The 23,975-nt window shown below is 38.0% G+C and overlaps 1 protein-coding gene across 1 annotated transcript in view; it reads left to right on the top strand.

The window, feature by feature from the left end:
• Positions 1 to 23,975, top strand: part of SLC24A2 (solute carrier family 24 member 2) — a 113,515-nt gene that overhangs the window by 80,793 nt on the left and 8,747 nt on the right. Inside the window, 6 exon segments of the mRNA XM_032676088.1 lie at positions 1,047 to 1,142; positions 2,818 to 2,906; positions 15,784 to 15,912; positions 23,014 to 23,103; positions 23,540 to 23,680; positions 23,682 to 23,707. Of these exon segments, the coding sequence (XP_032531979.1) occupies positions 1,047 to 1,142; positions 2,818 to 2,906; positions 15,784 to 15,912; positions 23,014 to 23,103; positions 23,540 to 23,680; positions 23,682 to 23,707 (571 nt within the window).

Here is a 23,975-nt window from a genome sequence, read left to right as displayed (position 1 = left end):
TTTGGTCTTCAGTCTGAGCTAGTTTTGCTGCAGGGACACCAACAGTTTTCAGAGCATTTTTGTACATGGAGATGAAGAATTAAAAGAGCCACAGACCCTGTGTTGTAATAGTGTTCTTAATTAGAAGCATACTGTATGATAGCCACCAGTCAAACTTTTGAAAAATATTTTAAAATACTAAAAGTACAATAGCAATGGGGATAACAATAAATGAAGGCAGATACATCATCTTTATACAAAACATGGGCTGTCATAAAGGTGTCCAAAGAGTCCTTACACAGAAAGATCAACCAATGCAGAGAAAGGATTCATTTCACTTAATATTTAACATCTTTGACATTGCTAAGTTTGAACATGTCATTTGGACTCAGTGGTCAATAGTTACAGAAGCTGGGACCTCTGTTATGATAGGATGTGTTGTCCTGGAGACAATGTAGAGGATGAGCTGCATGGTTAACCTCATGGAAGACAAAAAAAAACCCTCGCAGGTTTAGAAGAAAGTTTACTTTTGAGAATCTGATATGGAAATCATGTATTGTGAAGGTTTGTTCTTCCCCTTCTGAAGTACCTGTAGAAATCACATAGAGGACTGCAAAGTGACAGATTTGACCACAGTCACTATGATGCAATATATGGGTTAATCTGAATTTTTGTGTTACTATCCTACTACTTGAGAAGTGAAACTTTGTGTTTGTTTATATCTTTAGTCATCTCTATTCCTCTTCTATTTGGGCTGAATTCTTACACCAGCATGTTTATAGGTGGAACTTTACTCACTTCTTCCAAAGAAAAATCATGGCTTTTGTTTTCAATTTCTTGTTCTATTTGTTACTGAATTCTAAGAAAAAAAGACTAAATTTTTATTTCCACTAAAAAGAAAAAGAAACCTATAGATGGGAACATGAGATAGTGTTTAATAGCATATTTGCTGTTTGAGGAGGAACTGAAATGGATTGTCAGCACTGATCTTTGGAGTCTACGCTATGGCAAAAAAACTTTGCTTCTCAAAATGGCTGCATTTTAATAATAACAATGCTTTCTTTTAGGAAAGTTCAAGGAAAGGGCCTCAATTCTGCATAAGATTGCCAAAAAGAAGTGCCAGGTGGAAGACAGTGAAAGGCAGAATGGAGCTGCTAATCATGGTGAGTACAGCAGTACAAATTTATCACCTGTTCCCAAGAGTCGCTTTCACTGCTTTATTTTTTTGAAAATTCTTAGTCATTAATTTCTCCTTCTACATCATTTATGCTATTCTAGTAGAAATATTCTGATTCTCTGTCCCATTTATGGATGGGACAGGAGTTGAGTACAAGAAAAGAAAGTCAGTCAAGGCATATAGAAATTCTCCTGATAGGTTGAAAACAAAAAGCAATGCTGATTTTGGATATGTGTTGAAGTGACAGAAATAGACAGGCAAAACTCACTTGCAGTTTATATATGGAAGTTTAATCAATTTACTGAGCTGCTCTAGGAGAATATGTGTTTTATGTAGTACCAGCCTTCTGGTCACAAAAAGAATCAGCCTTCATATTTAAGATTTGATTTAAGATACTGCTTACTGGGAGTCATTTAGGCCCATCTTTGCTAATGGTGTAGAATTGGCTTACTGTGGTTTTCCATTAAGGTAAGAATTTGTATTTTAGTTCAAAAGTTCCTTGGCTAAAAGAAAATGTACTATGTCACATTTTCTCTACCTCAGCACATTCTTAGCCTTAGAAAACCACATACAAATGTGTCCAATAGAATCTGAATTATTTTATTACTTGACACTTTTTCTGACTTTATGTGTTATGTTTACACACTATTTGCTTCCAAAATCAGGCAGTTGGATGGGACAGTCTGTTAATAAACCATAATGCTGAGTGTGAGGTTAAGAGACAACACACATATACTGAAATAATTACAGATAGTCTGGCACTTTGCTGTGGCTGTAATCTCCGATTTTTAATTTAGAAGAATCTCAGGATAGCAGTAATGTAACTAGACAGCTGTATTTAATTTTATGCACAAGAGCATACCATAAGGCATGTTGAACTTGAGTTAGAGATTTCATATTGCTATTCTGCTTTACTTTATATTGTCCAAGGGATTTTTGGGCATTGACATTTTTATGTAGTACCTACTTAAAGAGGTAATTATTGCTTAGAGAATTCCAAGATAGTCAAAGTAAGAATAAATTTGAATAAATTTGGCATCAGAAATCAAAGGCCCAACTTTATCCCTTTAATTCCAGTAGAAGTTTAGCACAAGGACTACAGGATTCTGCTTTAAAGATCATCCATTGTTATTGGATGTTATTATAGCATCTGTTTACTTTTTTCCCACATTTTTGTATGAGAGGCAGCATGATTACAGCTTGGAAGTAACTCTACTAATTGCAGGGGTTAGTGTGTTACAGAAGTTATATCATTGAATGTATCCCCTCACCTGTAAATGCAACGTGTTGCATTCTAGAATGTCTGCGGTGAATGCTATATGTCAGTTTTTACCTCAAGTATTAGGCTCAATTAGTTTATGAATAAACAAAGAGCACTGAATATTGCAGTGCATTTAAATATTTCTAGGGCATGAGTGAGTGCCAATAAAATAGTTTCTTCAAATGCTAGCTCACCACTCATAAGATTTTTATTCAAAATGTGTACTAATCAAATGAAAGACAAAATTTTTGTCTCTCTCTTTTAAAAGCAGATGTTGGCCCACCCTTAGTATTTGATGATTTACTCAGACTAGACATATGACAGCTGTTTCACCAGCAGATTTGTTATTTAATATTCTGATCTGTTGTTTTCCCACTCTTATTTATGGACGATGCCACAGAAAAAGGTGCAAAAGTGGAAGTTGCAGTAACACCACCGAGTGATTCGGGACCCGTGCAGAATGGAATCGCCCATAATGTTGAAGAAGAGGTTAATGACTTTTTTTATTCTTCTTTTTAGTCTTGTATTGGTAAACATATTGCATGCTTGATTGTGCTTTTCACTGAAAGTAAACATCTTAATAGAAAGAGGCCATTAGTATGAACTGTCTAAAATCCATTTAATCTTCATTTACAACTGAACCCAATGTATGGTTTGCCATATATAAAAGTTCTTCTGCCCCTGCCCTTCAGTGTAGGTCAGATGGTAATCTAGAATGCATTCTTTTAGGAAATGTATTTTTACTTATCAGATATGTCTGCAGTCCTAAATATAGCTAATAGAAATTGCACAAAACACACACATTGCAGAAAACATGTTCTTCTAAGAGAACCTATCATGATGTGCATCATGGGATAGTGAAAATTCATTGTAAAAGAGGAGCTGTAAACAAACTTCTCCATCGTGCCCACTGTTATCTTGAGACAAATAAAAAATTGGACCAAATGAAATAGCAGTATATTACTGTTTCTATGACTCGTATTGCATATAGTTAAAATGTGCAAAAGAAGTAATCAAACACTCTAAATGTATTTATGTTAACATACATCTTTTGTAGATAAGTAACTATGTCTTGACTTGCACAATGGCTACTGAAATAGCTATACAGTTATCTTCTTTCTTAAGTAAGAAATAAGTTGTAATTCTCAAGAGTACCTGACTGCAAAATTTGGTCTTGTCAGGCTCTTTTTGATGTCTTTTAACTTTTAAAAAAAATTATTAATACCACCTCCCATAAGTGGAAAAAAAGCTAATGATTGATTTTTATAAACCTGACCACTGCTCTTTTAGACTCAGACATCAAAAGCTGCATAGAGAGAGAAAGTTTTGTAAAAAGAATCCTTGACACATAAACTTTTATAACACTTTAGTTTATACACTTTACTTCTTAGCCTTCTTTTTATGCTATAGTGACAAAAGACAGACACTGCAGGAAATGGCTGAGCAGTGATCTATGACATAAAATGAGCTTCCCCTTATTAAAAGTGGGATGAGCTGTGCAATGACCATGGTTTGTTTTGAATCATACCAGGGTTAGATTTTGGTATTATATTTAGTTTTGTTTATTTATGGTTTAACAATATTGTTAGTTCAAATCAGAGACCATATTGCCTTCTTCATGATCTGAGCAAGTAACAGAAATTTTTTCCTTGAAAGGTTCTGCAAAGGAAAAATCAGTTGTGTATAAGTAACAGAGTGTGTTTATGTCTTTTGGCTTCTTCCTAAAGACAATTATCCCTGACCAGGAGCTTATTTTTTACTGAAACATGCTTAAAATAGGGAGAGGTTATCCAATTTTTTTCTGCAATACTGGGAAAAAATCCCACAGCAATGTGTACTAGGGTGAATGTTTGGGAAAAAATTGTATTTGCTTTACACAGCTGGAGATGGAGAAATGACAAGATGATTTTGGCCAACTGATTTTGGTGTGTTAGTGCACCAAGTATTAGCAGATGGCATTAATTCTTCACTGTTTGCAATAATTTTGTCTCTAGAAATAGAAATTGAGAATCGGAATCAAGGATCTAAAAGAGATGGATAGGTTTTGATATCATGAATGATCAGTAATTATAATGAGTCACTCAAGGAAAGGAGGGCATAGTAGAACATTAAATTACCTTTTCTGTTAATCTAAATTTTCAGACTATCATGACACTTAAAGATCCTTGTCAGCCCAACAAAACATTACTCTCATATAAATGAAGTGAGTAAAATCTATATAATAGAAACTCCCAGCACTACACTTCAACATAACATTTTATGGTAAGGAAAGATCAAATTTCTGATCCATTTGGATCCTCTTTTGAGAGTCCTACCTCATGGCTGGAGTGAAATAAGTCTTTAGACTATTTTTTAAATTCAGGGAAAAAAACCCCAACAAAACCAAAGTCCGAAGCCAAGTGGCTTTTAGACTTTTGTTCTCAAAGGTCAGTAAGGGATGGCATAGCCTGGTGTAACCTATTATGTAGATCAGTCTGTGAGATACATGAAAACTTTAATTGACTCTAATAGAGTTCAGTAGCTTAAGAAGGAAACCAGTCTTGCTCTGTAAGATTTTTTCCACTGAGATTGTTCTGTGAAAACAATAAGAAAAGGCAATCTTAAGCAATCCCGTATCACAGCAGTGTCCACATGCTATCATTTTACCTTGTAATGAAGAATTTCCTAGGCTTATTCAGAAACCTGCAAGGCCACAGAGCTTCATCATTTGAGACAATGGTTTCAATTTCAAGCAACAGCAGGAGAAGAAGGGAAAATTATTGCAAGAGTACATTACTCAGCAATATCTTCCTTTCATCTCCATTTAGATATTTTAAACTTGCAGTGAGGCAGGTTTTGGAACTTCTATGTTAATTTCAGCAAGTATTAGGACGTTCTGAACAACTATTCTTATGTCTTAGAGGTGGGATACATTATTTATCCTTATCCAAATGACACAATAGGAGCAAGCAGGGAGGTTTTTTAACTGGTGGAGGAGTGAGTCTGCAGATTTAGGTCCATCAATCTGAATGAAAGGATTACACGTGTCTGCTGGTACAATAAAAAATAACAATCCCCTAATACCATTTTGAGAAATAATAGTGGAGACACAGGATTGTATGGCAGCCAGTTCTCATCAGTAGTTTCTCCTTCTCTTTCAAAAACTCACTCATTAAAATTGGGCAACAAGAACATACTCATAACAGCTCAGTCTTGACCTACAAATGCTTTTCAATTTTGATCTTTTTGTAACCAAGTGTTCTCCATTTTACACTGACAACACTGTTTGGTTCTGTTCCTAAGTAGAATTCAATCAGGTGGCTCAAAGTTTTGGTGATTTTAGCTTACTCTAATGCAAAGCAGTAATGCTGCGGTATCAGAATTTGGAAGTACAGTATAAATTTCCTTCTCTCCAATTTTCCACTTGTATAATCTCACGATAAGGTTTTGTGATCCATAAGTGCTGGATAAATCTCTTAAAAAACTTACTGTTAGTGCCTTCATGTCATGGTAATGATAATTTATAACTGTGAAAATTAGAGACACTTCAATCTGGATGAACAAAGCTTCAAATACACCTTTGGGGGAAAAAATTTTGTCCTAAAAACTGTGGTATGTGCAATGGGTGCTCACATAGCAGGTCATCCTAAAAGATGTTTGCAGTGAGGATACAGAAGATCTGCATAAGGATCTAATTCTTTCTCCTCCATTATCAAGTTCCACTGTGGTCTACATGCTTTTCCCTCTTGCAAAACAATCATAGTCATATTTCTGGGTTTTTTCTCATCTTTCACTGATGCAGATTATAGTGCTTGGGTCTAAATTCCTAGACGCAAGCATTTTAGAATATCTATATTGAAGTTAGAATTGTCTGAAAATAAGTACATTAAATGTTCTATGTTCTGTTAGTAAAAATAGAATATGCATATAAATGCTTATAAGCCCCTTATTATTTTAAAATTATGAAGCTGAGCTGGTAAAAAAGAAGGTCTCAGGCTAAGACTGCACGGAAAGGAGAAAAAAAATAACTTTTATGTTGTATTTTTATTTTCCTATACTTGTAAAATAAACTTAATTTTAAAAGGTGTAGTACTCCAATCGCCACGATTTAGTTTTCCTTATACCTCTCCTGGTTTCTTTGTGGGCTTTTTTTGGTCATCTTTATATGCTCTTCCTGATTCTTTCCTCCTTTCCTTCTTTTCCACTTACATAAGGCTGAAACACCACACAAGACAGTTGAGAACACTGTCAGTTAATGTCTTCTGCAAGGTGCCATGAACTAGGTGTATTTCACCTAACTTGCAGGGGCTTTTTTCGTTTAATTTCTTTATTTGTCTCTTCCAAACTCCACTGTCTTCATTTTCCTTTTTTCCCAGGACCTTAACTCCATTCTTCTTATTCGACCCTCCTCCAGGGAAATTCAGCTGTCCTGAGCAACAAGAAAAAATCTGTCCTGATGCTGCTTGCAGAAATACAAAAAGGCTGTACAGAAAATGTGCCCAGCAGCCCAGTCATTTGTGCCAGACAGTAAGACTCGTATCACCCCACTCCAACTGTAAGCAGCAGCCAATATCCTACACTTTGATAAAATTGGAATCATCAGCTTAGAAGGACAGACGGCTGTGGCCTCTGTCCCATCCCCTAACGAGCACAGCAGGGAGTGATATCTCCTCCCACCATAAGGTCTTTAAGACATTACTACTTTACTTGCAGCCAGAAATTCCCTTCTGCTGAATATTGCATCTTCCTTGGGGATTTTGTCCTACTTATGGCATTCTGTCTCTTAGCCTTTAGCAGGTTGCCACAAAGAAGATTCTTACATAAAACTTCAGCGTGGTACCAAGAATGTGTAAGAAAATGAAAGAAGACTAAAAGGATACTTAGTATCTCATTAAATGTTTTATAGGGTGTCCTTCAGGGAATGATCCTTCTGAGAAGTCCAGTTGTGTCTCTTATTCCCACCCCATCCCCACCACATTCTTAACAAGCATTTGATAGTAGTTTTAACCTGTGGCTTACTTAAAAATAGTTTCCAGTCTGAAGATAACACCTTTTCCTCCCACCTGCACACACATATACACACATACACACATGCATATGTACACATGGGCACAGTTTTTCCTGTTTCCGTGGAAACCCCACTGGAAAATGTTTACATGCCAACCATGTCAGAGATAACTTTTCCATGGTGATATGGTTTGAAGCTGGCTCCCTGCCAAGTCTCCAAACCTTACCACAAGAGTTCCCCCCCCCCCCGCCAAACCTCAGGGAGAAGAGGGAGAAAAACAACCAAGAAAACCCAAAAGGAGAGAGAGACAGCTAAAGTGATATGTATAAATATATTTACACTTATATTACAATTATATACAATTAAAATATATACAATTTCACAAGGGAAAGGGAAGGGGGAAGGGAAAGGGAACAAAACCAAAATAAAATATATCCCAATCAGTAGCCCAAGATCTAGTAACTAAAGAGTTAGCAAAGAAATATCCCACCACTCTCCTTGGGACAACCGAGAGTTGCTCCGGGACGATCGCCGGCAACCTCCGCCTCCCAGGGTCGACAAGGCCTTACCAGGCCTCGCTCCCCAACACGGCAGACTCAACAGCAGGGAACCTGCACCTCCAAGCCGCCGGAAGGAAAGAGAGCGAAGGCCTCTCCTCCTTTCTTCTTATAGTCGGGCTTACGTAAAAATCGTAGGGAATACTGGGTAAATCTGGACCCTTGCTTGGTTACAAACTGGTCACCAAGGAAGGCCTAGCCCAAACCACCACACATGGAAATATAAGAAAATTTGTATGTCGTAGAAGGTTGCCACATAGGCTTCATTGTTTTCATTGGATTTAATCTGCATACCGGAGGAACAGTCTGGTAGAGCATTTTTTGCCTTCCCCACCAAAGAGCAAGGACAGAGTGCTGGTGGGGACATAACTCCCCTGCCCTAGAGTACTAATTTTGTTTGCATCAAATTAGTATCTTAAACATTTCTATTTCCTAGAGAGACAGAGTAGAGAAGATTAGAGCAGCATTTGTTGTAAGGCCATGATATATTCTGGTATCCCTAGTATTTGTTTGATTCATCATAAAAAAATTATTTTCCTAAGCCCAAACATTTTTTCAGTTGCCACAGTTGGTCTAAAGTAAACGTCTGCATCTTGTTTGCTGGTATAACTCTTTGTGACTTAAAGAGAATGGTGCTGCCATGAAAAGGAATTGATCTTTATATTTCCAAGGCTACTCAGTTGCCTATTCCACATTTTTTTCTGCTGTTTAGCAGTTTGACTTACTTGAAAACTAAGATATTGAAAAATGGCATGAAGACAAAGGCTTATTCTTCAGAATTATCTCCATCGTACCATAGCTGTTATTTCTTCTGGTGGGCTGACTGCAGTTTTGACTATTGCATTCTGAGTACTACTTTTCAAATTCCCCAGAGAGTTCTGGCAGTAACATGGGCATAAAAATTAGCATATAAGCTCTGGGAGCTGTGATTTTACCTATTTGTGCAAGATCCCAAGAGGACACAAGCAACAATAGCAGAATCTGGACCAAATATCTACCTGAGCCTTTCTCCTTCCATAAGGTTCACTCATAAGGTAGCTCCTTTCACTGAGTTCACAGTATAGCAAGGATTAGCACAAATTAGCTGCCCTAAGGAGAATATACAGATATACCGAATGCATTCTGAAAGCTCAGGGATTTAACTTTACTTCCTGCTTGAATTTTACTCAAGAATTCGTGAGGAAGGATGTTGCTTTCTATCTTAGTAGAAATTACATACTGCTGTACTAGCTTACTATTTCACCTTGTTTCACATAGTTTTTTCCAAATGAGAGGTAGGAGAAGATAAATGAGTGATTCAGCTTACAGAAAAGAAACATAAAGCAGAGTTTTGAGGCTGTTCAAAGTAGGGCTCCAATTGCCTATACTCTCTGCCTTTCTAGTGAAATAAATTAATGTGAAACTTGCCCTCCTAAATAAAACAATCAACCTCAATTCTGAAAATCACCAAATACCTCTGGGACAGGGAACATTTGAGATAGCATAACTTTTTCTTGATTCACTCATTGTGAGAAATTGGGTTGTACAGAGCTCATTTCCAACAAAAACAAAAAAAAACAAAAAAAACCCATCACCACCACCACTAACCAAACCAAACCAATAAAACCAGACACAAACAAACAAGGAAAAAAAAAACCCTGCACAGTCTTTTGCAGCCCTATCAAGTAAAAAAAGAAATTGTCGCTTTATAGGTCGTGCAATATCTGTACTGCCATAAGCAAATTGAACTGCAAACAGTCTCTGTCTTCAGTTTCCTTTCTTCTGGAGTCCTAATGCTAATTCTTTATTGATTAGTTGTATCAGCAGTCAGAATGCACAAGCATGAGAATTTACAGATTAGCTCTTCATCTTAGTTGGACTAACATAATAATTCTCAGAATATGGTATTTATAGTTTATATGCTATTGCTGTTATACAGTACAGACTAGTTGGTGAACAGTGGCAGATTTGCTATTTCTGGTAAGTTTGAGGTGGTTTTTTGTACTTGTTTTCCATTTTGTCCTACCATCAGGAAAAAAAAGTGTAAAATTCTGTTTAACATTGTGCCAGAAAAGCAATTGTTTTTTCCTAAGGTAATATGGGTGTAAACCTCCACGGAGACACTGATTTTCTGATGTTTGCTAGAAGGAGTGACTACCTTGTGACTTTGGTAGATGGAATTTGCTATAAGATGTTGTTTATAAACAAAATAGTTGTGGATGAAAATGTCACCATATATTTACACTGTATATATAATGTGAAACATTCCATCATTTCCTCTGTTTGGAAGAAATTTACTGGGAAATTGGAAAATTGGATGGGTTTAGATTAGATATTTAGGAAGATATTGTTTACTGTGAGGTTGCTGAGGCACAGCTCTAATACAGCTGTGTCTAAACCTTTAATGATTGGTTAAGTGACGAGGAACACAAGTTATCCTGTATTTTTCCAGTTGCAGGGAATGATGAGGGACAAAACAGGAAGACTCAGAAGATCAGTAACTGACTCCAAGAGTGGTCTCACCAGCTGAATTTAGGGGGTTTTATCATGCATTGGTTTAAACAACACTGGGCCTGCTGGTGAGAGACAGGATATATCTGTTTCAAAGGGGCAAAAGGATCAGAGTTAGCAGGGCTCATTGAAAGAGCTTTAAACTGCATTTGAAGGAAGAAAGCGATAAAACCAGGCATGCTAGAGATAAGCATAAGGGTGGCACACCAGCGTTTCAGGGACAGCGTGCTAGTAAGGTCCTTCAGTCTGCTCCATGATGTGCTGAGTACACCAGAGAACGTTTGAAATGTCCCTGTACTAATTCACACATCTTAGCCATCTCAGTGGAGTTAGTGGATGAAGATCCACACAACATCAAAGACATAAGCATTGTCAATCCATAAAGAACAATGGAACAGTCACATAGTAATTAAGGCTTCTTCCCCCAGAAATGTGACAGGACTGATAGCCCAACTAAAGGGCATATAAAGCCATTTTGCAGATGGAAAACTGTGATATAATTACAGTAACATAAAGATGATGGGATTACTTACACAAATGGAGTGATGCAATAGATGGCTATAAACTCTTTGGAAGGGATAGGCAAGGAAGCAGAGCTGGTGGGGTAGCCCTGTATGTTAGGGAGTGTTTTGGCTTTCTAGAGTTTGATGATGATGATTAAAAGGTTAAGTATTTATGGATAAGGCCAACAAAACAGATATCCTGATGGGAATCTAGTATAAACCATCCAACCAGGATGAAGAGGCAGACAAAAATATATTATAAGCAGCTGGGAAAATCTTACGATTGCTGGACCTTGTTTTTGTGGGGGACTTCATCTTACCAGATGTCTGCTGGAAAGACAACACAGCAGAGAGGGAACAGTGCAGGAGATTTCTGGACTGTGTGGAAGATAACTTTGTGACACACAAAGCCAGGGAAGGTGCCCTGCTGGACCTGCTGTTAGTGAACAGAGAAGAGTTAGTGGGAGATGTGGTGATCAGAGGCCATCCTGGGCACAGAGACAAATAAATGAATAGTTTTCCTTTTCAGAGCACTGAAAGGGGGAGGGGACCAGCAGAACTGCTGCCTGGACTTCCAGAGGCCAGACTTTGGCCTATTTAGGAGACTGGTTGCCAGAGTTCCTTGGAGGGCAGTCCTCGTGGGCAAAGGAGTCCAGGAAGGCTGGACATTCTTCAAGAAGGAAACCTTAAAGGTGCAGGAGCAATCTACCCACATGTGCTGAAAGATGAGCTGGCTGGGAAGAAGACTGGCCTGGCTGAACAGAGCTTTGGTTGGAACTCAGGAGAAAAAGGAGATTTTATGACCTTTGGATGAAAGGACAAGCTCAGGAGGACTACAAGGATTTTGTGAGGTTAGGCAGGTAGAAAATTAGAAGGACCAAAGCCCAGCTAGAACTTGATTTGGCTTCTAAAGTTAAAGACAATGAAAAATGTTTCTACAAATATATCAGCAACAGAAGTAAGGCTAAGGACAATCTCCATCCTTTATTGGATGCACATGGAAACATAGTGACAACAGATGAGGAAAAGGTTGAGGTATTGAATGCCTTTTGTGCCTTTAATAATAAGACCGGTTGTCCTCAGAGTACCCAGCCCCCTGAGCTGGAAGACAGGGATGGGGAGCAGGATGAAGCCCTCGTAATCCAATTGGAAAAGGTTAGGGAAAGTGGACCTGCTACACCACTTAGACACACACAAGGCTATGGGGCCAGATGGGATCCACCCAAGGGTACTGAGGGAGCTGGCAGAAGAGCTCACTGAGCCACTTTTCATCATTTACCAGCCGTAGTGGCTAACTGTGGAGGTCCTAGTTGACTGGAAGCTGGCAAATGAGATGCTCATCTACAGGAAGGGCTGGAAGGAGGATCTGGAGAACTAAAGGCCTGGCAGTCTGACTTTGCTGCCAGGGAAGGTCATGGAGCAGATGATTTTCAGTGCAATAATATGGCATATGCAGGACAACTTGGGGATCAGGTCTAGCCAGCGTGGGTTTGTGAAAGACAGGTACAATATGACCAACCTCTTCTCTTTCTATGATGAGTTGACACACTTAGTAGATGAGGGAAAGGCTATAGGTGTTGTCTGCCTGGACCTCAGCAACTATTGAATTTTCATCATATAGACTAAAATAAATCAAAACTATAGTTGAAGTATTAGTTTCTACAAATTGTGATAATGCATATTCAGTATGTACATTGCAGATAGGCTGAGCCACTGACAGTGCACATAATCTCTGCCATAAATCTGTGCTAAGTCATTTTCTACCACTGCTGCTTAGTCCACAGCATGACACTCACATTTGTGTGGTTTTAGACCTGTCAAAATTTTTCCCATTCATTTCTTAAACCTCAGTGGATAGTTCAATATTGCATTGAAATTCATAGAAGCTAGATGTACAAATACTTTGAACTTCCTTACTTCCACTGATTTTTGGAAGGTCAGGATTGAAAATTAGATGCCAAATCCAATTTACAAAATAGGAAATGAATATTGACCCTGTAGCATCTGTAATGCATTGTGGAGTTAAACTAGCAAGAAGAAGGCTTTTGTCTGCACTATGAGCCTGAGTTTGGCCTTATATTTTGGGGATAGTTGTCTTGGGGAGAAGGATGAGGTAGGACAACTGGAAGGTGAAAAGATCTCAAAAGATGGATCAAGGTTTCTCAGGAGATATCTGGCAGTCTACAAAAGCAATTCTTTGTGGTCCTTTGCTACAGCCACTCATGTTGCCTGTGTGCTCATGCACACCCAATGGTATTTGACACAGCCACGAGACTAGAATGATACCTGGTGTTAAAGTAGAGTGAGTACTAGAACAGTCCTAGATGAACCAATGTAGACATTGCATTCTGTATATTTTTCAGACACACATGCGAGCTCAGATTAATGTAAAGTTGTGTTGTGATTAACTAGGGTTGTTAATCATGGCTAATCTCTAAAGATGGCAATTCAGGAAGTACTTTGCCACTCAGTGCTGTTTATGCAGCAGTCACTTACAGAACTTTATTCCAGCTGAGTTTGCTGCTTAAATTACACATGGGCCATTCAGAAAGAGTTACCTTGGCAACCCTTCAACTGATCCTTTTGTGCCCCAGTTTTATCTCAGTCATCATGTTTCAAAGCTGAGCCTCCATCTCAGGTTGATTTTCCCACCCCAGTAGCATCTACCAGAATGGAAAAGGAATGGGTTTTTTTTTTCAGGAAGTAGCCGCACAAACTCCTGCTCTAGCACAGTTCCCCAAAAGTCAGGCTTCAGTAGATTGCAGCAATGAAGCATAGGTTGTCCTCTTCAGTGAAGAACTGAAAGCTAAAGGCAAAAGCTAGCCTCTTAAGCTGCTCAGGAGCCTTTAAAGTACTGTGTTGAGTGTGACAAATTGTGCCTATATACTTTTAAAAATCTTTTAATATTATAACCTTTATGACCTTTTCACTTTACTGTTGTCTTACAGTCATGCAAGTTGGGAGTTTCACAAAGTATAGGGATTAACAATACATGGTTTTCTGTCGACATCAATGCATAACTCAAAAGTAGCTGCAACCTGTCAATGTGTCAATGTGTCAAGAGATAAATAGGGATTTATCTGACACCTGACACCATCAGTGTCAGGTGGTACCGTCAGAGTGGAAGATCCTGAGCTAGGAATGGGGCTTGCTTTTCTAGGCGCTGATCAGGTGAAGTAGCTGGGTATTTGAACAATTCAGGAGTTCATAATAGTGGAATAACTAAGACCAGTTCTTTAGTCAAAATTAGCAGTAAGTAGAAAAAGTTATGAACGATACCAACATATGGTGTCTGATGTGGTCATTCAAATGTTTGCTTCATATATCATTGTCATAAGGTTTATGTAAGCAATCTTAAGACAGAAGAAACCTATTATAAGAAACTTATTATAAAAAACCTATTATAGGAAGAATAACATGCATATTGCAGAGCTGTCTCAATTGCTATCTTTTTTCAAAAGAAAAAAACAAGAACACGACACAAAGAAGTTGTTGTATACTTCTCATGCTTTCAAACAGTTTTCACCAGGTGCTCTTTTTCAGACTTGTTTAGTTTTCACTGAGCTCTCTAGAAATCTTTCCACAGGATTAACGATTTGCATTACACACATTTATGTGAAAGAACCATTTAGGCCATTTTTTCAGTTGCCTTATACTGTGATATGTGTTAGATAGATGTGCAATTCTGGAGACATCAGCTACCTATATTAGAAGTTTAAAGTTATTTCAATACATGCATGCAAAAGCTTGAATCATGCCCACTTTACTTGCTTCCTTGTCAGTCTGGGAGGGCTCCATTTTATTAGGAGGAGCAGTCTAAGGAAAGAGAAGTGTGTGGCAGCCAAATGTTTTCTTACAGGAGAAGGTTCCTATACATCTACTCTGTAACAGGTGGGCAGCTTACACATAAATAGAGACTAGAGATCAATGTGAAAATCAGCTACATCAATAGGAGAGGAATGTCTTTAGTTTTAGCACCAAGTTGTTAAGAACACTGCTGCATTGTGGCTGGTCTAAACACAAGAGTCTTTGGTTGGAGACAAGGAGAAGCCTATTCCTCATGTGGACAGCCCAGCGATGGTGTTGGGGCCCAGAGAGGTTGGGCTATCTCCATCACTGATGGTTTTACAGTTTGACTGGTCAGAGCCCTGAGCAGTCCAGCCTGACCACACCAGCTCAGCAGTGAAGTTCCACAGGTGCCTGCCGGCCTGAATTACCCAATGATCCTATGAACAAAACAATATGTACATATACAGACACATATTTATATAGTAACTTTTTAAGTTACTCACAAAAGCTTAAAAAGTTAGATATATGTATACATCTATATGCACATTTAAATATTTATATGCATATCTATGCGTGTGGAAGTGTGTACATGTACCTTTACATGCACACTGTCTCTCTTCCTCTCTCCCTCTTCCTCCCAATCTCTCTCTCTCTCTCTCTCTCTCTCTCTCTTTCTCTCTCTCTCTCTCATCTATATGGCCAGGCTTGATGCTACCCACAGATGTCATAATCCCTGACTAGACTAGCCTACATCCCAAGGGAGAGCTGTGGGAACACTTGTCAGAAACATTCTGTGCATCCCAAGGGATCAGCCACAAATGTATGTCCTTAGGCAACCTGTGCTGCAGGCTCACAGTCTGGCCAGATTAATTTTTACTGTGTTCTAAATAATGTTGTTAGGTAGGTGTGGTGTTAATGCAATGTTTTCAGAGTCCATGGTTCTCACTGCAACACAACACCATTCTCAGAACTCCTTTTGGAAGAATCCCTGATCTCATTCATCCACTTTGATATTCTGCTCACTGCAGCTTTTCTTACAGAATGAAGAGGATGAGGAGCAGCCTCTCAGCCTGGCTTGGCCTGAAACCCGACGCAAGCAGCTCACCTATCTTTTTGTGTTTCCCATTGTTTTTCCACTGTGGGCTACCCTACCAGACGTTAGAAAACCTGTAAGTAACGGTTATTGCATTATTGCAGTGTGTTCTACACAAAAGGGTAGATCTCTAGCTAAATGCCAAGAAAGTACTGTAGTGGGTTTATGTAAAAATAGAGCTAACAGGGTTTTTTTAAGAGTTTCTTCTTTGAAGAAGATGTAACAGTATCAGTCTTCAAATGGCAAATGGGTGCTTATGAGCAACTGGTTTATAATAGCTCTATAAAGATTGTAATTTATATTCATAATATTTTCTGACATAAAGTGAAAAGTCTGAGAACTTCTTTGGGGCCTTCACACCTGTATTTCTGAATCTCTACTGAATATCACATAAGTGCTGAATAAGGCTGTCCATCTTCAGTGCCCTAAAGTATACAACTGGAAAGATTTTAGACTGCCTACATTTTCTCCTTTTTTAAAATATAATGATATGCATTTCTCGAAAATTCATGTTCTACTAGACATTTGTCTTCTACTTATCATCTTGTAATTTTCATACTAGAACAATATCTGTAAGTCCCTTCATGTGTAAAATACTTGCTACTTTTGTCCCAAACACAGCTTTAAGTAATGTAAGACTGACAACAAAGGACTTACTGTGACAAGTTACCAAGCCCTATTGGTTTTATACTCACATACACAAAACATGTACCTGACTAGGAAGGCTCATGGAAAGTAAAAGAGAGAAATTCAAGAGCTAAAGAAAAACTTTAGTAGTAGTGTTTTAATCTCTTTTCCTTTCTGGATCAAAAACAGGTTTAGAACTGCTGCAAGAGTGGGATGCACAGCATATAAGTCAACATCCTGAATTCTTTTTTCCTCCTCATGCACAGTGAAAAACTTTCCATTCCTAAATGGAAATGCTAAAATCTTGCAATTCAGTGCAAGAAAGAACCTAAAATAAGACCTCTGATTTGTTTTTACATAAAGGTTTTTCAAAGGCTATAAAGTGACATTTTCTTTTCCAATTTTTAAGCTTCCTTTTCTTAAAGATTTCAAACAACTCTGCTAATCACTTTTGTTTGGTAACAGAGAACATACTAAATGAATGCCAGTATTGTTTATTTCTGTATTTATGCCTTCCTTTTGTCATTCAAAACCACACCTGTAAGTTTTTTTTCATAATTTGGGCCAAAATGAATGAGAAATATGTATAGGCATTATTTTGAAAATCTGAAGTTAACCTGTAGCTTTATCCAATATTCTGTACTGTACAAATGAGAACAGCTTTTTAAATAATTGTTTTGGAAAGTGACTATCTCAACAAGTTGCATGCAACTGTGTGATGCATGTGATTATTACTAGCACTAGTATTGTTCACAATAGAACTAGCATCCTGACATCCAGCAGCTAAAATACCCTGCCATAGCACAAAAAAATAAGCAAAGTTGTATATGCCAGATAGGCAAGTGGACAACAGAGCTTTAAAACTTCATTTGCTGAAAAGAGTAGTTTTTTATAAAAAAAAAAAATGTAGTTTGCAATTACATGTAGTATTAACAGAAGAGGTAAGAAGTTGTATGAGTATGACAAGCTGCTTACTTTGAACATTACTGTCAAAGAATTAACCAGATGATTGCATAAACTATGTAAAATTTCAAGTATGCTTCATTAGTGTGTCTTTAAAATATTCTCACTTATGTCTGTGTGCTATCCCCACTGATTCCTTCCTAATAAAAACAGAGCCCAATATCCCAGTTCAGCATGTGCATCACAAAACAACTTTCATTTAAATCTGTGAGGCAAAAGTTAAAGCAAACCTAAAATAATACTTAAATAGGTTTTTTTAGGTAGGCCTACCATCAGAGGCTTTATTTGCAAGTGTAGTAATTTTAGTCAGAAACCAAAAATTCTGCATCAGGATGCTCAGATTAACATGAGGATATATAAAGTAAACACTTGTGTGATATATACTTATTGGAAAGACTGTATGGACCCTTTGACATCCTCTGTGGATGTCCAGTTTTCAAAAAATGAGTTCTTCTTTCCTCATAGAGTCTCTTTTTGAATGTATATTTTATCTCCACATAATGGAGATAGTTTGCTTGCATTTACTTGTACTATACCGAGCTATATGTAGCTCCATGAAACCTAGAAGCATTAGAAATTTTATTCATCGACAAGGTCTCCAGTTCTAAAGTTAGAAAAAATCTTGCTGCCTTATTATGCTCTGGTGTACACATATGCAAATTTTTATATACTTAGAGTAGATTATGCATTAGTTCAGCTAACTGTCAGCTGATTCACTAGCTGAGATGTTTTAATGTGTTTAGTGCCTTAATAACACCTGCTGACAATAAGCCAGTATGTATTAAAACCCTTACTATAACATCAATTATGTTGTTGGCAGTATCCTAGGGGTACATATGCCCTTGGGGAATTTTGTACCTAAGTTTTTGTTCAGGTGTTTTGAACAGTAACAGGTATTTTTCCTGTACTAATAGCTTATTTCCCTCATGGCTCTGTAAAGGTCACATACGTAACTGTCCACCTCCTGCAGTAACAGATACTGAAAGATTGAAAGAAAAACTATGTGACCAAGGTGCCCCAAGGGGGTCAAGGAGCAGATATTGAACACCACGTCTTTTGTTATAACCTTACTCCACTGTCCAACCTTTGCGGTACAGGCCAGAAAAATGGCTATCGGGGCTCTGGTCCTGCTGTCACTGGAGTATAGGGGAGTTCACTTTAACTCTGCAAATTCTCGTTACAAACAAAGTGTTACAACTTCCATGAACTCTTGTTGCCATACAGAGATGCACTGTTACCAAGGGCACAAGGACAACATGTTGCTGTACAGATCCAGTTAGAGGAGCCAGTTCTGAGTAATCCTTTAAGCACTGTTAAGTGTGAAAGAAAAATCAAACTTTTCAATGCAGATAAATTTATTAACATGACAAATATATGAATCATTCAGATTGTTAAAGATGTTGGTAATAATACTGACTAAAATTAAGACAGTTACCTTGCAAATTATTAAGTACTCACTACCTTTCAGGATCAAGCTCTTAGGAGAAAGCCTTCATATTTGGATCATTTTTTCTACTTATAGTCCTGTTTTTCAGACACTGGCATGAAATAAATACAGAAATGTATTAATAAAAGGTGTCCTTAAGGTTACTTATGGACAGGAATAGTACTAATCCATCTAATCTACAATGAAACTAGAAAATACTTTCTCTTTTGTTAAAGGAAAATAGCATACAAACTGAACGAACTATGGCTTTTCTTGTTTGTCTGCTACCAGGATCACAAAAGAACCAATTGGTGATAAGCTAGGTACTCTGTCTTTACAAGGCAACCATAATAGCTACCAAAAGAGGTAGAAAGAAATATTGCTGTCTGCTGTCTCTGACCAGTTCTTCTAGGTAAATGCTTAGAATTGGCAGCTCTCTGTATTTCAGAGAGCTACGGAGTTACAATGAGATATATCTCAAAAGAATGCTGTTACTAGTTACAAAACGAACATGATTATTATTATACTCTGTAATAAATCCAGCATACAGAAAACGAATCAGCATTCTCATTATGGCTTTTTAAAATTTTCAGCTATCTGCAAATTAGATAGCAGCATCTATGGTGTTCACCTCCTTTGGGCCTCTCTCTAAGACTTTAATATCTTTCCTATGTTGTGGTGCCCAAAACTGCACACAATGTTCAGGTGAGGCCACACCAGTGCCAGAGCAGAGCAGGGACAATCACCTCTAGAAACAGGACCCCAGAAACTACAGACCTGACAGTCTCACTTCAATACCTGTTAAAGTTATGCAGAAGAAGAAGTATTGAAAAGCATCTGAAACACATCACAGTCACTGGTCAGAGCCAGCACGGCTTCATGAGATGAAAGTCCTACTTAATCAACCTGATTTCCTTTTATGACAAGGTCACCCACCTAGCTGATCAAGGGAAGCCAGTTGATGTAATCTTTTTGGATTTCAGTAAAGCTTTTGATATTGTCTCTCACAAGATCCTTTTGGACAAAAGTCCAGCACACAGCTGGCTAAACAGATCATGCAGTGGGTGAGCAATTGCTCACAGGTCGAGCACAGAGGGTAGCAGTGAATGGGTTAACACCAGACTAGTGGGGTTCCACAGGGCTCCATCTTTGGCCCTGTGCTCTTCAACATCTTCATAAATGACTTGGTCGCAGGACTGGAAGGGATACTGAGCAAATTTGCAGATGACACAAAACTGAGAGGAGCTGTTGACTCCCTCGAAGGCAAGGAGGCCCTGCAGGGAGACCTTAAAAAATTAGAAGAGTGGGCAATCACAACCAGATGAGTTTAATGGGGGGAAAGTGCCAGATTCTGCACCAGGGATGGGGCAACCCTGAATGTTCATACAGACTGGGGAATGAGATTCTGGAAAGCAGTGCTGTGGAAAGGGACCTTGGGGGTCATGGTCGATGGCAAGTTGAATATGAGTCAGCAGTGCCCTGGTAGCCAGGAGGATTTCACCATCTGTAAAATGTACAAGTTTCAAATTTTACCCTTTTTGAGTTTTAAATGTTCCCATTTTAAAATAGGTAATTTAAGTGTTAAACCTATTAAAGTACTCTTAGTCCTGAACTGCAGCTTAACAGTTAATTTTAGTGGGAGATGATTAGCTAAGACAGGAGAGGAGTACACATGCTGCAAGTTACTGACTCGTAATTCTTAGCCATCTGAATTACGTGGGTGTCTGATTCAGATAGGCAATGTCTTCTTGTTGGGCAAGAACCATTTGATATATATATAATTGCAGTATCAGAGAGCTATACTGGTCAGTACAGCTCTTGTTGTATTAGTTTTGTGTAAGCCAGTGTTGTAGCTTGAGTGTATCAAGTGATCATTCAAATTGCATTGCTACAAGGTGCTCAGTGCAGATTTTATAAGTGTATTGCTTCATGTCATTCACCATATATGTTCCCAAAAAATCTCAGTTTTTACAAGGAAGACAAAAAATGTTTTAAGTTGAAGGAGTTGGCTACTAAGAATGGTGAAAAAAAAAAAGAAGTGCTAGGTGTTTAGTTTTAAAAAAGGAAGTTGCTGTTTAGAATCATCCCTACCAGACTCAATTCTACTCCCACTGATGTGGGAGTCACTATTTTAAAAGTCATCTTTGTGTTCATTTCAGATTATGTTCCTTTTCAGACTAAGGTCTTCTGTCCCCCAACGCATATAAATTTTTCATTTTAAACTTAAAAGTCCATCTGAGTAGGTTTAAACATTATAAGCTCATTGTCTGTAATATTTTTAATATGTGTTCCTACGTATATTCACTTGTGGAGTAGTACAGGCCATGTTAGTCAACGTTACATTCTCAGGTTTTCAGGAGGACATTTAGCATTATGCAAAGTGCACACGGAGTGAATAGATATTCTGTAGCACAAACTACAGCTGCACCTGCTTCTGGAGCAAGATACAGACGTCCTATTTGTCCCATCTTGTAACTTAGTGTGCACAATTGCCATTGCTGACTTTATGTTTTTTCCCACCAGTAATGTCCTGATCTCATTCCAGTTATGTCAGCAGAAAGAGTCTACACAGTTTCACTGAGCTGAAGACCAGCCTCAGTGTTTTCTGGTTCAGGCTGACAAGACCAATGTCATTCCTGTTTGACCAGCATTAATGACCAGCCAACTCACTGACCACCTCTTAGTCTACAGCCACCCTGTTCTGCCATGCTGATCAGTTCCTAATGTGAGGCTGTTCTATATAAATGCCTCTTGTGTTTGTTATACAAGAAAAGCTGGCTGTGCAGTTCTGTAACTCCCTAAAAAAGAGGTATTTGACATGGCTTGAGCAAGGTAAATTGGCAAAATCCAAATAGTATTTTGTCTCCAAAGTCACATTCAGGAAAACCTGCAATGCTGTCTACTCCCACAGCACCTAGGAATGATCCATAGGCTAATGAGTCTCCTGGTGCAGCAGTGGCATGAGCTGCAGTGAAGGCAGGCATAAAAATTCTGGAGTGGAAGTGAATTTATCAAGGACCTAAAGGAAGAAGTAGTGCAGGACTGAGCAACAGCTGAACAGGTATTCAGAATGGTATAACTTACTTCCACAGGCAGTCCTAGTGCTTATTCATGAAATCTGTAGATTCTGCGTGTCACATGTCAGAAATCATCTGAGGTAGGAATCTGTGTTCAGAAGGTCCATGATCATAAAGATAATGGTTTCGTTCAAGACTGGTAGAATTCATTCACAGTACAAATGTAATTTTAAATAATTTAGATAGTGATTGCCTGATGCAGTACTGCAGTCCTGTTTCCTTTCTTTAGTAGTTAACTTGATCTGTTTTTGTTACATAGATCCTGTCAGTAACAGTTAGTTAGTCAACAGGAAATATGGAAGACCTAAAAGATTGGAAAGAACAGAAACCAAAATAAATCATTAATCTGAGTATAACCAATTCATTGCCTCCAAGAACACTACCTATTCAAAATTTGACATTAGTAAGGGAGACAATGAAAATGAAAATTAAGTTACTTAAGTGTTGCAGAATTTTTAATTCATTGAAGGATCTCACTGTGTTTTGCATGTTTTTATAACAAATTTCTCTACAAAACAAAGCATGGAAAACATGTTTTTAGCAGATCTTCTATTGTAATAGAGAAAAGTAAATGCCATAATAAATTTTCAATATGTATGTTTTTAGCTCTGCCATATGCATTCTTTGTTATACTGATTCTGAAAGGTGTTGCACAAAGTCACTAATGTGTGAAGGAAAGGTATGGATGCCTGTTTTATCAATTTGAAAACATTCATTCTGAATAAGCATGAAATTATTAATAAATGTAGAAGTCAAACCACTGTTCAGCTAAACAAATATGCAAACTGCATTGTAACAAATTATGATACAAATGACAACCCAAAATTTGCCATTTATCATACAAGTTGTTACGAGGTCTTATTTTATAACTGAAGCAATTGGAAGAATGAGGCATAGGTAAATATACACCAGTGTAGGAATTCAGTTTCTTGAATGTATTTTGGTCATCTAATGATGACCAGAATACTTGCTCAGAACAGGTCATCAGAAGAAATGACAAGCCACTGTCATTTTAAGAAGCAAATAAGAGTATTGCATGTCATCCTTCAACATAGGTTTTTACTGTTTCTCTTTGTGTTTTCAGACATCAAGAAAATTTTTTCCTCTCACATTTTTTGGCTCTATTAGCTGGATTGCCTTCTTTTCTTACTTAATGGTCTGGTGGGCACACCAGGTAAGGATGTGATACTGGTACAAAATAAAAGCCCCTCATTATGTTTTGCACTGTGAGAGATCATTTAGAATTAGAGTCCATCATCTCTGTCATGCTGAGTAGTGCCTTATTTTAGAAGCCTGCAACTACGGATGAAGGAAATCACTACTCACAAAGTGGAAAGTAGTTCAGAGAGCTGTGGTTTCTCCTGTCCACAGGACTTGATCATTCTCGTAACGTGAGAGCTATCAGCAACTGCCTGTCAATAACTTATACTTCTATGTGACAGTCTATCTCTCTCCTGATACATGTGGAGATGTGTGAAAATGAGTATTTCTTCAATCTTGATGGGTATTCTTGGCAAGTCGAGGATAATATTCCTGGTTAAAAGGTTTACAGCAGAAAATGTTTCTTCACTGCAGGACAGTTTTTTTCTATTTTCCTTAAACCCTTTTAGGTTGAGGAGACCATCGGTATTAGCGAAGAAATCATGGGATTGACTATTCTTGCTTGCGGCACATCCATTCCTGACCTTATTACCAGTGTTATTGTAGCACGCAAAGGTCTGGGGGACATGGCTGTGTCCAGTTCTGTTGGATAGCAACATATTTGACATCACAGTGGGGTAAGTCCTACAGCAAGAAAATTGTGTCCATTTTAAACAAGTCTTTTGTTGTTAGAACATGCCACGGTGTCGCCCACAAGCAGCAATCCTTAAAAAGGAGAGTGATACAAATATTTTATGAATGTTACTGTGGCAAGTGCTCTGAAGTTATAGACATTTATATGACAGAATTGTTATTAATTTGTTCCCTGATTCTTGCTTCGATACATTCCAGAGGTGCCTAGGCAAGTGAATTGCATTTTAAAAAGTGAGCAAGAGTATTTTTCCA

This window comes from Chiroxiphia lanceolata, chromosome Z, assembly GCF_009829145.1.
Source record: "Chiroxiphia lanceolata isolate bChiLan1 chromosome Z, bChiLan1.pri, whole genome shotgun sequence".
Taxonomy (NCBI): domain Eukaryota; kingdom Metazoa; phylum Chordata; class Aves; order Passeriformes; family Pipridae; genus Chiroxiphia; species Chiroxiphia lanceolata.
The sequence above is the reverse complement of the archived record's forward strand: the minus strand, read 5'-3'. Positions and strand labels throughout refer to the sequence as shown.